General features: G+C 42.3%; 1 protein-coding gene across 3 annotated transcripts in view; it reads right to left on the reverse strand.

The window, feature by feature from the left end:
* Positions 1 to 2,233: 2,233 nt before the first annotated feature.
* The window catches only part of LOC127597692 (septin-7-like), a 50,743-nt gene continuing 39,226 nt past the window's right edge, over positions 2,234 to 13,750 (reverse strand). For all 3 annotated transcript variants that reach the window (XM_052060925.1, XM_052060924.1, XM_052060923.1), the window contains exons 9-13: positions 8,536 to 8,587; positions 8,163 to 8,288; positions 6,378 to 6,513; positions 6,010 to 6,155; positions 2,234 to 4,411 (exon numbers count right to left, since the gene is read on the reverse strand). In XM_052060925.1, the coding sequence (XP_051916885.1) occupies positions 4,372 to 4,411; positions 6,010 to 6,155; positions 6,378 to 6,513; positions 8,163 to 8,288; positions 8,536 to 8,587 (500 nt within the window). In that variant the 3' untranslated portion in view covers positions 2,234 to 4,371. The remainder of the gene's footprint in view (positions 4,412 to 6,009; positions 6,156 to 6,377; positions 6,514 to 8,162; positions 8,289 to 8,535; positions 8,588 to 13,750) is intronic.

Below are 13,750 nucleotides of genomic sequence, written 5' to 3' on the forward strand. Positions count from 1 at the left end.
CGGGTGTGCTGTGCAGTGTTGATCAGCCCTCTTATATTCGACAATCATTATTCATATATTTAAAAATTCATGGCGGTAGATTTTGTTTAATTAACATTTCATCGATATTGATTGTACCTCCGACAGACGTCAGCGTTCTGTTTTTGGGGCGGAACAATACATGCACACACCTCGTTTGTGATTAAGTGAACAGCCCACCCACAGCAACGTGGTGCCAACTGGCCCAGATAACCCCACAAAGACAACACAAATAGCTCATGGGTCTGTCCTAAAAATAGCTCATCAGTAATGGGACATTATAATTTTCTAGGAATGTTGCAGACGTCATCAGATGAAATTGTAAAAACTGGCCGAGATTTAAAGAAATATAGTGTTGCATATTGATGTTGATCTGTTTCCTAAATAATTGAGGAAAATCATTAACATGACCCCCTCCCCCAGCCCCCTACTGCCCAAAGAGGGCTAGTTGTTCCTCTGTGTGTGCCCTGCAATTGCATGGCAACCGGTTCAGGGTGTACACCCCCCTCTCCTACTGCCCGAAGACGGCTGAGATAGGCTCCAGCACCCCCCTGCGACCCTTGTGGAGGATAAGGCAGGTCGGAAATAGAATTACAGTACAGTATATGTGAATCCAGGCGGCCCGGTAGTCCAGTGGTTAGCACGTCGGCTTCACAGTGCAGAGGTACCGGGTTCGATTCCAGCTCCGGCCTCCCTGTGTGGAGTTTGCATGTTCTCCCCGGGCCTGTGTGGGTTTTCCCCGGGTGCTCCGGTTTCCTCCCACATTCCAAAAACATGCGTGGCAGGCTGATTGAACACTCTAAATCAGGCATGTCCAAAGTCCGGCCCGGGGGCCAAATCCGGCCCGCGGTCGAATTTCATCCGGCCCTCGGCCCCTGTCATAAAATCAGTGCCGTCTGGCCCGCAGGTTGGGCGCAATGGAACACGTGTTGCATTGACTGAGGTCTCGTAGACTGGTGAGTGATGTTTCATAGAGTACTGCTTCCCTCTAGTGGCTAAATGAGTAAAAGCAGTCACTAAATGAATAATAGAATTTAGACACTAGAGGGCATCACTCACGAGTTAACAAGACATCACTCCGTGTTTATATTGACTGATATGTCATATTTCAAATGAATCCTTGCAGTTGTGGATATGTGTATTGCTTGTTCATTTCCCTGTTGTTCGAGTCAAAGGTTTTGTGACTATTGAAAAGTCATGGTGATACATTTTATGTTTCAAATCAATCAATTTGCACTCAGGAGACTTCCGTTTAAGAAAAAGTCAAGTGAATAAGCAGTTGCATGTGATATACCTGTTTCAAATGAACCAAAAGAAATTCTTAAGATTGTTGAACTTAAAATAAAAATGGAAATGTGAAACAGACTGGCTTACTAAAATTTGTTGAACAATATTGTTGTTCAATGTAAAGAATGTCAGCCAAGGTCGGCCCCCCGACATTTTACCACATAAAATCTGGCCCCCTTGGCAAAAAGTTTGGACACCCCTGCTCTAAATTGTCCCTAGGTGTCAGTGTGAGCGCGGATGGTTGTTCGTCTCTGTGTGCCCTGCGATTGGCTGGCAACCGATTCAGGGTGTCCCCCGCCTACTGCCCGGAGACAGGTGGGATAGGCTCCAGTACCCCCCGCGACCCTCGTGGGGATCAAGCGGTACGGAAGATGAATATATGTGAATCCATGCATTTCAATGTAACGATCCTGTTCTTTTGTTTCTCCAGCAGGTGTCTGATGTGATCATCATGATTCAGCCATGTATTTAAGGCCTGCGAAGATCCCATGTCTCTTGTTGGATAATTATATACATTGTTTTTAAAATTGAGAACTGAAGAAGCAGAAAAAAATATAAGACCTGTAAAAATAAACTAGTAAATATTATAAGAACCAGTAAAAGAGATCATTATCATGCACTATTAGAACACAATAAAGGTAACACACAAGAAATATGGTTAAACCAAGTAATCAGAAATAGTCCTAAAAAATTGATTATCCAGAGTATTTTATCAAAGGCAAAAATTCTATTTTGGAAAAAACTGCAGAAATAGCAACTGAATTTAATGAGTATTTTGTCAACATCGGCAGTAACGTAGCAAAACAAATTCCTGATCCAACAAACTTGTTTGAAATAGATCTATGTATCTATACACTACAAATGAGGGCATTAAAACACGCTGTGAGATACATTTTAAAGGTTGTTCAAAAACAATACGGTGGACGAGTAGGGGTTAAAACCTTTGTCAATTTTAATATTGTCAATGTACAGTAAGACAGACCAGATAAAACAAGCTAGGAGAAAACAAACAAAAAGTTTTTTAAAAATGCAGTAACCAGAAGAGCCAGCAAATTGTAACATTTAGAGAATCAACAGAAATATCAACTTTTGTGAAAATCAGTCATCATAGAGAGGTCTTGGAATTGCTGAATTCAAATGTGTTACAACCGTATTACAATTAGTTCTTCACTGACTGAAAATTAACATGTTCAGTGGTTATTTCTGGCATAAAAAAATATCTTGAAAACAAACGTCACAAAAAAAGAAGAGACAACTGAACGGCCTCCACAAAACATACACGATATATGTTATCTATAGCAGCTAGAAGCAAAATGCAAAGCTATCGGGTTCGTCCCTTTAGCATCTGGTTTGAATGCACCGAGAACAACACTTTCATGCAGTCTGGATTAAGATAATGGGATTCATAGGAGGCTAAAAAAAAACGACGCGCAAGCTGTCCTTCCTCCAGATGCATCATATTCACTGTCGTAAGAAAATAAACCATGACAACTCTGGGTAAGAAATAGTAAAGGTTCAAAGTGTTGTCCTCTGCCCTGAACTTACAATATTCTATAGACAAGCACGCCTTTGTTGGTTAACGTGGAAGCATTTTTATATTCTATCTGTTGGAAGGCTATTTTACACTTCTCAAACTTTTTTTTTTTTTTTAACTTTGGAGTACAAGAAGGAGGAAAACTTGAAGGAATTCTTTGCGACTTGTCCAGTTTTGTTATTTTACCACAAGGGGAAACGCCTGCCAAACTCTGGTTCAACACTCATCAGTTACATCACAATATAAAACGCCCCCCCCTCCCACCCTCTTTTAGTAATCACTGTCATCTGTATTCTCTATATAGACACCGATGAGGCTTTTGCATAATATCTTCAGTTCAACTAGCAAACACACACCGCAAGGAAAACTGACTGCCGTTCCAGATCCTTCTGGCCCCTCTTTGAGCTCTGTCGACACCTTCAAACACACAATTTACTCAAACACAAAAAGCTATAGACCTAATCATGTAAAAGCATAGAATGTTGCAAAGGGGTGGGGAGTAATTCCATTTTTCTTCTTCTTAAATTCTTTGGTAAACATGATTTCACCTCGCAGACGGCTTGCAGTTTGAATAGTTTTCGCCATTGGGAAGAAAGAAACAAATGCAGGTGTTGTGATTTATGAGCACGTCTGTTTACTCAGTGATGGTTACCAAAAGCAAACTCGGACAAGAAACATGAAACCCACCGACAAGGTCTCAAATGGATGACATTTTGAGACGCTGATGGTTGTCGAGTTCTTCCTCTTTTATCGGACGACACGACTTCAGACATGTTTTAGAAAAGGAATTGGCTTCTGTTCAATGCCTAGTTTCTAATGGTGCTCGCCCCCCACAAATTAACTTTTTTTGTTGTCCCGAGTCACTTGATTTCATTTGTAGCATTTAAGAAATGCATTAGTAACACTCATGTTACAGTTTGACATCATTCCAAATTGTTTGAAAATGTCACATTTTTGTCCAAACTGAGGGGAAAAAAAGCAAACTGCAGTGCTTCAAGATGCTTCACAGTGTCTCTCTCGCTCTCAATTTTTTTTTAAACGAAAGGCTGTCCAATATTTTTTTCATCATTATAGATACAACAAGCATTCTCCCAAGATCCTCCCAAAGATAATTAGTGCTCGAGCATCTATTCAGTTACAAAGAGTGTAGTAGAGTGGAATCCAAGAATATCGAGAACACAAGACTAACATAACACTAAGTACAAATGTATAAATGGATGGTCCTCACCATGCGTTAACGCTAGACTGCAGCTCAGAGGAACTCGGGCTTCCCCTCTTTGTCAGGACAAATAAGGGGGAACACAGGTTTACAAACACATTGAAATCACAGATGCTAATTAGAAACATTTTGTGTGGCTGTGTATATGGTAAACATGCTCAATTTGAAATGACAAAGTATATTAGGAACAGTGTGCGTGCGTGTGTGTGTGTGTATTAGAGAGAGAGAGAGAGAGACAGAGAGAGAGAAAAAAAAGGGGAAAAAAAGCATTTTCGGGCCACAGCTGGTACTTAAGAGGAGCGACGTCAGTTCTTCAAAAGATTTTCCCTTTCTTCTTGTTCTTCTCCATGGTCCTAGTTGAGGAAACAAGAAAGGTGGACTAGAAAAGGGCCACAATCCACAGCTCCTACCTGTACTTCTCAAATAAATCCCCGTTGAAATTTGAAATTGCCTCGTGAAGCAGGTCCTGTGTGGTCTGGACTGTGCATGTTCATGAACTAAATCCGATCAAAGTAATTCAATCCGAATACTGCGTTAATGACTGAATGCGTGCTCACAGGTCAATCAAAAAGAAGGTGCCTTCTCGATGTCTTGCCCGTGGATTGGTTTTACATAGACGTAGTTTGACAGATTTTTTTCCCCCTTACAAAATTGCTTCGGCTTTCCTTTGCTTAATGGCAAATTCCAGCCTAGCCTTTCTAGTCTTTCTGCTCATGACTGATTTTGCATCTTCTGGGGTAACTTCCATACTTTGATTCCTAAAGCCATCTCTAAAGTTACTAATTGTTGTTTTAGAGCTGCTCTCAAAACATTTGTGTCATCAACTGACGCTTGATTTTGTTGAGCTGCCGGTTTTCTTGAGCTGGGGAGTCACTGAAATTGAAAGAATGAATTTCAATGCACACTACATTTTTGAAAACTAATATAAAGAGCCTGAAACTCTCTTTATGTTCGCCATTGAGTTGCCATCGATTGGTGATTACAAGCAGGAACCAATTGTAACCTAAAAGGGTTCTGCCCGACACTAATCATTCACCAACACACACTCAAACAGACAACTACCTTGTGAGCTTTGCGCAGCCGTAATGAAACGAAGCTAAGACCAAAAGCATACGGTAGTTAACTACTGACAAAACAAAGGAAGAAGGAGACAAGCAAGCCTTTTAAAGGACATTTAACCCCTTGTGAATGTGAGCGCACGAGGTTTGTGTGCCCTTTGGTGAATCTGAACCAGAATCATCTTTATTGGCCATGTAGAAAACACAAGGAATTTGTCTCCGGTAGTACAGGCTACACTAGTATCATCAATAACAAAATACTACGATAAAGACATGACGAATAAGTATGGAAATACATTCCGTCATGTCAGCGTACCGTTGCCTTATAGCGCAGAAAATACAGTAGCCTGCTACAATTTCATGCTTGTTTGGACGTAAAGTAGATCACAACTTGGCAATATGCGTTTGTCACTGTTCCAACAGAAATCCTTGCACTCATAATACAATGTGATACTCGTGAAGAGTGCGTGGTATGCGAACATTTACAGGGTTCAAAATGCTCGAATCGGAGGCATCTACCAATGTCAAGCAACCTTATACCTTTACATTCATCGCTACGCCTTGTTTTTACCGCATCAACCGCTCTTGTGTCATGTCCCTGAGCTCGGGATGAAAGGTTATTTTTTTTCTCCATTTTGTCTGCATTGTTTTCACTGGATAGCCAAAATCTTCGGCTCATGTTCACTCTGACATTACGCCGCCACCACCTCTTCCATCAGAAATCTGTTGCACAACCGAGCTTGGACCAAATTGAATATTTTTCAATGTGAAACATGAGTCTGCGCCACATACACAATGACTAGATTTGTTGACGCCTCACTGTATTGTGTTCAGCGACAGAAATTCTGCGGCATTTCATTTGCTCAACCTGTTTGTGGGTTTCTGTTACTCACTTAGAGGCATCCAATTTCTGCTGCTCAAGGATTCTCTGCTGAGCCTCCCAGTTGGCCTTCTCATCTTCAAACACTCGTCTTTTCTCCTCAAGCTCTTTGTACTGTGCCTCCAAGTTCCTTTTCATTTGTTCGTGACGTCGCTCCAGCTACAGGTATAAAACCGCAAACAGGCTCAGAACATGTGGAAATCAAATAAGATTCAGGTAACACTAGATGTATTGCAGCGGTCACCAATGTGGTGCCTGTGGGCAAATTTCTCATTTTAGAAGTGTGTATCACACTGGCAGCCCTTCGCCTTAGTCAGGATCCAAGTAGCTTTCACTTTCAAAAAGGTCGGTGATGCCTGATGTGTAAAAACACACTTGTACCTCAGCCTCTGAATCCTTCAGTTTCTGTTTCTTCTCCTTAACCTTCATTTCAAAGACTTGTTCCATTTCCGCCTCCATCTTCTTCATTTTCATCACATGTTCCCTCCGCTCCTCTTCCATCTGTGCCAAGGGACTCCTGTTCAAAATAAGATCGGTCATTTTTAATTTAAAAGTTGCGTTAGTTGACATTCAGTTGCGCATATCAATAAGGGACTTTATTTCTGGTCTACACACATATAGAATATTCATATCTACAGTAAACAGGAAAAAATGGCATGAACAGTGGTGCCTTGATTTCTGAGATGAACTTGTTGTATCTCCATGCATGCATATTATATGATCTGTATCTCAAATCAACCCTTCCCATAGAAATGAGTGGACATCCCATTAATCAGTTCTTAACACAAAGAACCACACAACAAATGAAAACAGGACTGTATTGTAAGTGTATACTTTATACAAACATAAAAGAAGGAAAGGTAAAGAAATAAAGTGATTTTGAGAGAATTATGTGAATGCACACACACAGGAATATATTGGCATCTTGTGCCTTTAAATTATGTGATCTCTCTACGGGTGTTCACACGGCACACATTTGCTCCGACGCTGCACCGATGTATTTTGTTGCGATATATTTTGCACCGCAGCAAATTGTGTGGAGCGTTCACACGTACAAAGCCGCTGAGCGTGACAGCGTCGGCGCAGCCCCACTTACGTTCACACGGCAGTTTCTGCAGCGGAGCAAAACGACAGAAAACAAACCAGCTGTCGTGTTTGTTCTTTTTAAAACGTACTGTATATACACAACTCAAGCGACTACTGGACCGGCACGTCCTTCGCCTTCTCGGTCTCTGTGCCTTCTGCTCGAGAGTGAAAGCCAAAGAAAACGTAAATCAACGATGACTTCAATGACACTCAGAAAAGCAAACACTAATGCGCCAAACAGAAAATCAAGAGAGGAAATCACAAAATAAATTATATGGGTGGCGGGGGTTGTGAACAAACAACAGAGGAATAAACAACTCCGAGACAGTCCAGTCTCCTACAAAAGGAAAGATGTTACCAGCCAGGTCTTGTGTCGTTATTAAACAAACACATTACGGAAGTCCGACAGAGGACGAAAGCAACCCATTCTCGCCATACGTACTCTTCACAAGCATTTGCTCTGGAGCAAATTTAACCCAGTTGCGTTCACACGTGCAAATTTACATCGGTGCTGCTTCGCAAACGGGCATTTGCTCCGGAGAAAATTTTTAAACCACCTCCCTGAGGTGGATCAAATTTGCCTTTTTCCGAGGCTACGCCGCAGCTAATTTGCACGTGTGAACGCTCTACTGGGGCAACCCCGGACCAAATCTTGCCGTGTGAACACCCCTTCTGTCTCTGTCTCTCTCTCTCTTCTTGCACTCTCTCACATGGAAAGTGAGAGATGTTTATGTCGGTAGGTACATACTGGAGAATATACTGAAATATAACCTTGATATTCTCTACCTACCTATTATCTAACTATTGACGTGTATATATATCCCCCATCTATGCACGATCCTGTTCACGCGACACTCATGCGGGTGTGTGCGCAGTCATATGAAGTTTCACACCAATCGCAATGGTCGTAGTAATTATAAGCTGCCCGTGTCTTTTACGAACAGTTAAGTGTACATAGGGAGAAAGCAAGCGGGACAGTGCCTGGGTCATTTACAATGTGGCATATCATTAACAAATGATAACCTTATGTGGGCACATCAATCAGCAATGTTTTAGTCTGAGAAAAGTGATGGCGCCTACTTAGTAAGTTGTCCCTTGGTCTTGGTGTTATCCACTCCATTACAGGTGACAGCGGCAAGTTTCTTACTGCGGTAATTCTCATAGTGAACGTTGTTGGTGACATCCTTCAGATCCTGCATGTGGGTCCTGTTGATGGACAAAGGGTTGGGGGAGCAAAGTTGTATTCCATGAAGTTTCACAGTGATTCAGGTTAGTGTTGTGCAACAAGAGCTGAATCAAAGACAACTGGACTCGACATGTTTGACTTACTCTCAAACATTTGGGCACGTGCTTTTCTGAGCTTGTTGAGAAGTTTGTGTGAGACTATAAAATGGCTTCGTCTTGAAGGGAAAATTTACTTTAAGCAGTGAAGTGGAGTGGCCGCAACTCTTACCTGATTAACATGTTGCGCAACACGGTAAAATCGCAGTGTTCCCCATTCTCCACTGAAACACACACAAAAACAAGTGGGGGACACAGATATTTGAATGACTCGGAATGAGCATATTTACTCATCATAATTGTTGGTTGCAATCAGTAATAGGGAAGAGGGGAAAATGTCGGCTTAACATTTGCAACTACGCTTAACTTTTGCAGTTAATGTGAAAGAAAAAGTATGTTTATTGTTATTTACATGATATAAGTACAAAAATAAACAAGTTAGTGGTTGTGATGAATAATTCAGTTCATGAGTTATTATGACGCATACGAGTCGGCGTTAAAATGAATTCATATGACTGGTTGCAGAGAGCGAGCTCATTGAGATATTTCCCAAGACAGCCTGCGTTTCAAGTCAAGGGCAACATAAAACAAGCTTTTAGAAGAGGTTCCAAATGTATGTACAAAAATAAAATAAATAAACAACCCACATCCGTGATGGGTTTGGAAAATGTGCTTTGATCTTTTTAGAGTGGCATGAATCCATACGACCTCGCAAATACAATACAATACAATACAATACAATACATGCTGATTTATATAGCGCTTTCACAACAGCGGCAGCTGGAACAAAGTGCTTTACAAAACAGGTAACATAAAGTAAAATAATAAACACAACACATAACATAAAACACGGACAGTCGTGCAGTCCTAACCACTTTTCCGTCACACGCTTTGTTGTTTGAAGCAGTTTGAGATGAAAGAGGAGAGGATCAACGTGTCCTTTAACCAGTGGATCAGAGACGTCATGCTCAAAATGTGCACACGTCGGCTACAAGCTAAGTTTCAAAGTCAACAAGAAGCTGTAGCATCCATTGACGAAAAAAGAGATTGGTTCACTTCTCCTGTCCCATGGAAATCCATTTCAATTCCAAGCGGCGACTCACGGTTCCAAATACGCATCGGCGCCCTTCGCCAACGCTCCTCTCTCTTCATCCTGAACTTCAGCGGCCATCCATCCAGCCGCACCAACGCCAACTGTCCAACAGCGCTGACATAGCCACTGAACAAATCGGGGTTGTGAAAAATGCTGCTCATTACTGGCGCAAAAAACACAAGCGCCCCAGGTCTGTCCAGCACCGACAGTCAATGGCGCCGACATTCCTCCCAATCAAAATCTGTGCTGGTACAGGCGTGCTGCCGAGAAGGCGCAACCACCAAGCACAGATACTGCTCCTTTGACGAATGTCGTGTCAGGTCCACACAATGAAACAACAAACAACATGTGACAAAACAAAAGACAAAAACAGCAAAAAAGAACAAAAAAGCAAGGCTCTTGAAGAGCACTTGCCGAAGGCTGCCTACTCGGGCGCCATCTTGGAATAAAAATAAAAATAAAAAATACCTCATTTACAATGGTGTAGGTTGATATTGGGAGACTTGTCAACCCGGGAGAGCTCAGCCTGCTGTTCTGGCTTTTAAGTCAACATCCTTTTGTTAAGTAAACAGCTTCTGAACAAATTAACTGTTGCTTGTGAGAAGATAACATCAACCCCAGGACACAATGTGAAGGACATTCAAAGCTGTGTTCGCGGACCACCGACCTTCAGCAGGAGCTGTCTGATCACCTCAGGAATGAACTGTGTGTTCTTATTGAAAGTCTCCTCTACTGAAACTGTTGTGGAATTCGCAAATACTGCCCACACACATTAGAAGATCGTGTAACAGGGACATCCTTCCAATGAATGCAAGGAGACAAACGCAGTCTCTTCAGAGTTGCCCTGGAACCTGTAACGGTTTACATGGCAGAGCCAGCTGGATAGCTGCTCCGAGATTGTGAACCGAGACATGTTTTAGCACGCTCTCTCTTGCAAGAAAGACAACCATGCCTGCCTCCTGAGTGTTCCTGTTCCTGATGTATTCTTAGCGTCATAAACCTAACAGTTACTTCCATCCATTTTCCGATCCGCTTTAGCCTCACAAGGGTGCTGGAGCTTATCCCAGCTGTCTTCGGGCAGTAGGTGGGGAAACCCTGAACCGATTGCCATACAATCGTAGGGCACACATAGACAAACAACCATCCACGACGCTCTCACCTAGGGACAATTTAGAGTGTTCAATCGGTTTGCAATGCAAATTTTTGGAATGTGGGAGGAAACCGGAGTACCCGGAGAAAATCTATGCGGGCCCGGAGAGAAAATGCAAACTGCACACAGGGAGGCCGGAGCTGAAAATGTTAAGTTACTTGAAGACTCAATATTGTCCTTTGGGTGTGAACATGATTGTAAATGGTGTTTATTTATTGAGTTTGTTTTTTAATATGTGCCCTACGATGGGTTAAGGTTGCAACAGAGATGCAGAGACACTGGAAGAGTCACAGAAAGATGTACAAGTGGACGTTGTTGGGCCACTACGTTGTGAACAATGGCCTGAGAAACCGGATGATGAATGCTACTCCATTCCAGGCACGTTTAAGGGAGGTAAGAGGCACCCAAGTGTCACGTCAGGCCATTCGAACGCATTTGCATCACTATGGTCTGCGTGCTAGATGACCTGCAAGCATCTTGCAAGGGCCAGGGATCATTTCCACTGGATGGACGAGTGAGCCTCAGTGCTGTTCTCTGATGAAAATCGAGTCATGTTGAGCAGAAATGACGGCCGCCTACGATGTCAGAGACATCAAGGAGAGTACTATGCATCAGCCACTGTTGTTACCAGACAAGCTTTAGGTGGTGGTGATGTCACAGTGTGGGCAGGTGCATCCAGTCGGTACAGAGCTGCCCTACACCTTGTGACAAGCACCTACTACCTGACTAACATTATTAATCCAGTGATTGTGCCCTTAGACAGGCCTAATTTCATCTTCATGGATGACAATGCTCCAGCTCATCGAGGTCCCATCATCAGGGAATGGCTGTTGGAGGCTGGTAGACCGCAAATGGAATGGCAATTGCACTTTCGTCAGACTTAAATCGTATTGCAAACCTGTGGGATCCGCAGAGTCGCCGTCTAGAGGCTCAAAACTCAACACCCCAGAACCTCAATGACCCTTCAAGAAGAGTGGGATGCCTCAGCAAATAATAAGTCCACTTGTCAACAGCATGACACGTCGTCATCAAAATGTAACGCTCAAGGGCATGACGAGTTAATGAGATGTTGACATTTTTTGTGGTGGTGTACCCGCCATTGTTGTTAACTTTTGTTTCAATGAATTGCTTGAGATGAGAAAATCACAAGTGCATCGGTCTACTTAAATGTTCTAATTTCATGATACAATATCACTGTAGCAGGAAATGTTTGCATTTTCCATAAATTTCACCTGAAAGCCAAATATCCCTAACTGTTTGTGAGCTATATATATATTTTTATATATATATATATATATATATATATATATATATATACATACACATACATACACACACACACATATATACACACACAACAGTGGCGGATGCTGGTCTGTCAAGGAGGGGAAGCTCAATTTCGGGCTATATCATAAAATTTATTTATATGTGAATTCTACTTTCCGCTCCTTTTCAAGAAAATTATCTGTGACCCTGTCATACCAACAAGGAATCTTCTCCAGGGATTTAACTGGGGTGACATAAGTCACTCTGTGAACACAAGCAACGACAATAAAACACACCAGAAATAAAAGATGAATCTGTCGCTCGTCGATTTTAACACAGAGTGTCGTTAAAATGATTAGAATAAGTCTCCAGCTCAACTCAGAACAGAATGTGAATTGAAAAATTGCTCACACGGATGCCTACACTAAAAGGTTGGTGAAACAAGTTTGCTCATTTCGATGTCAATCAAACTGGAACACAGGCTCAGACAGATCATCCAATCTGATGCAGAAAAACTGAGCGTCCGGTACCTGCCCACTGCCATCCAATCCCAGAGACGCCGAGTGTCCGTGGGCGGGACAAAAAACAGCTTGTATCCAATGACTTGTCTCCGTTCAACGCATTGGGACAACCTACCCTGAACTCTCGAGGCGCTCAGTGGACGTTCAGCGTCCACCGTTTAAAGTACAGCGAAGCTGCGGCAATGAATGAGAAGGGAGTAACGTCGTAACCAGTAATAAGAAGCTAATTCGGAACAAAAGTTGATCATGTTGTAGCGCATATTTTGTAAATGACATGTACACGCAATGAAATTTACATTTATATATTTGATCACTTATTCTTTGACATTTTAGGGGAAGCTGAGCTTTCCTTGCAGTCCGAGAGCAATCGCCACTGATATACACACACACGCACACGCACACGCACACGCACACACTGATGCGTATGTGGAAGTGGGAGTCGCGGCTTGGAATTGAAGCGGATTTACTTGGGACAGCAGATGAGAGCCAATCTCTTTTTGTTAATGGACGCGACAGCTTCTTGTTGCTTTCAAACTTAGCTTGTAGCATACATGTGCACATTTTCAGCATGATGTCTTTGATCCACTGGTGAAAAAGACACTTTCATTCACTCCTCTTTCATCTATAACTGTTTCAAACAACAAAGTGTATGCGGGAAAAGTGGTGAGGTTGCACGACTGTCTGTGTGTCTTCTGTGTTGTGTTGTATTATTTTGTCATTTTATGTTAACTGTTCTTTTGGTGGTGGCGCGGGCACCCGCAGCGGCTCCTCTTGTTGTCTTGTTGAGAGAGAAGACATTTCATCTGTACTTTATGTTGCACATACAGCGCATTTGACATTAAGTTGTCTAATGACCTGACTTGATTTTTTTTGGGGTGGAGGGCTTTGAACAAATTAGGGCATTTACATGGAAAATGCGTCTCTATTTACAAATGTTCTACTTAAGAAATTTCTTCCACAACCAATTAATTTCATAAGTAGAGGTACCAATGTATATACACATATATATCCTGTCAAATTTAATTAGGCAGCCATGGTTAATGATCGGCTGGGATTCTGGAAAAGGACCGCTCTTGAGGATGAATGTGGTCGTAGGCAAACTGTAGACAATCTCCAGCCTCTTCTGTATTCAAAAGTGCTGCTCCTTGTTGGTTTAACTTCCAGTCCACTGGTAGTCAATCATCATCAGGATAGCAAATAAGGAGGACACCTTACCATTGATGAAACTTAAGCAGTCTTGCCCCTTGGCCTCCCAAGCCAGCCATTGACCTCCTGTATCTTCTAGAGGAGGGAGCTCTGACGAAGGGGAGGGGTACGGTTTTTCAGTTACTGTCTGTGCCCATCGAGGGCAAAATCT

This window comes from Hippocampus zosterae, chromosome 3, assembly GCF_025434085.1.
Source record: "Hippocampus zosterae strain Florida chromosome 3, ASM2543408v3, whole genome shotgun sequence".
Taxonomy (NCBI): domain Eukaryota; kingdom Metazoa; phylum Chordata; class Actinopteri; order Syngnathiformes; family Syngnathidae; genus Hippocampus; species Hippocampus zosterae.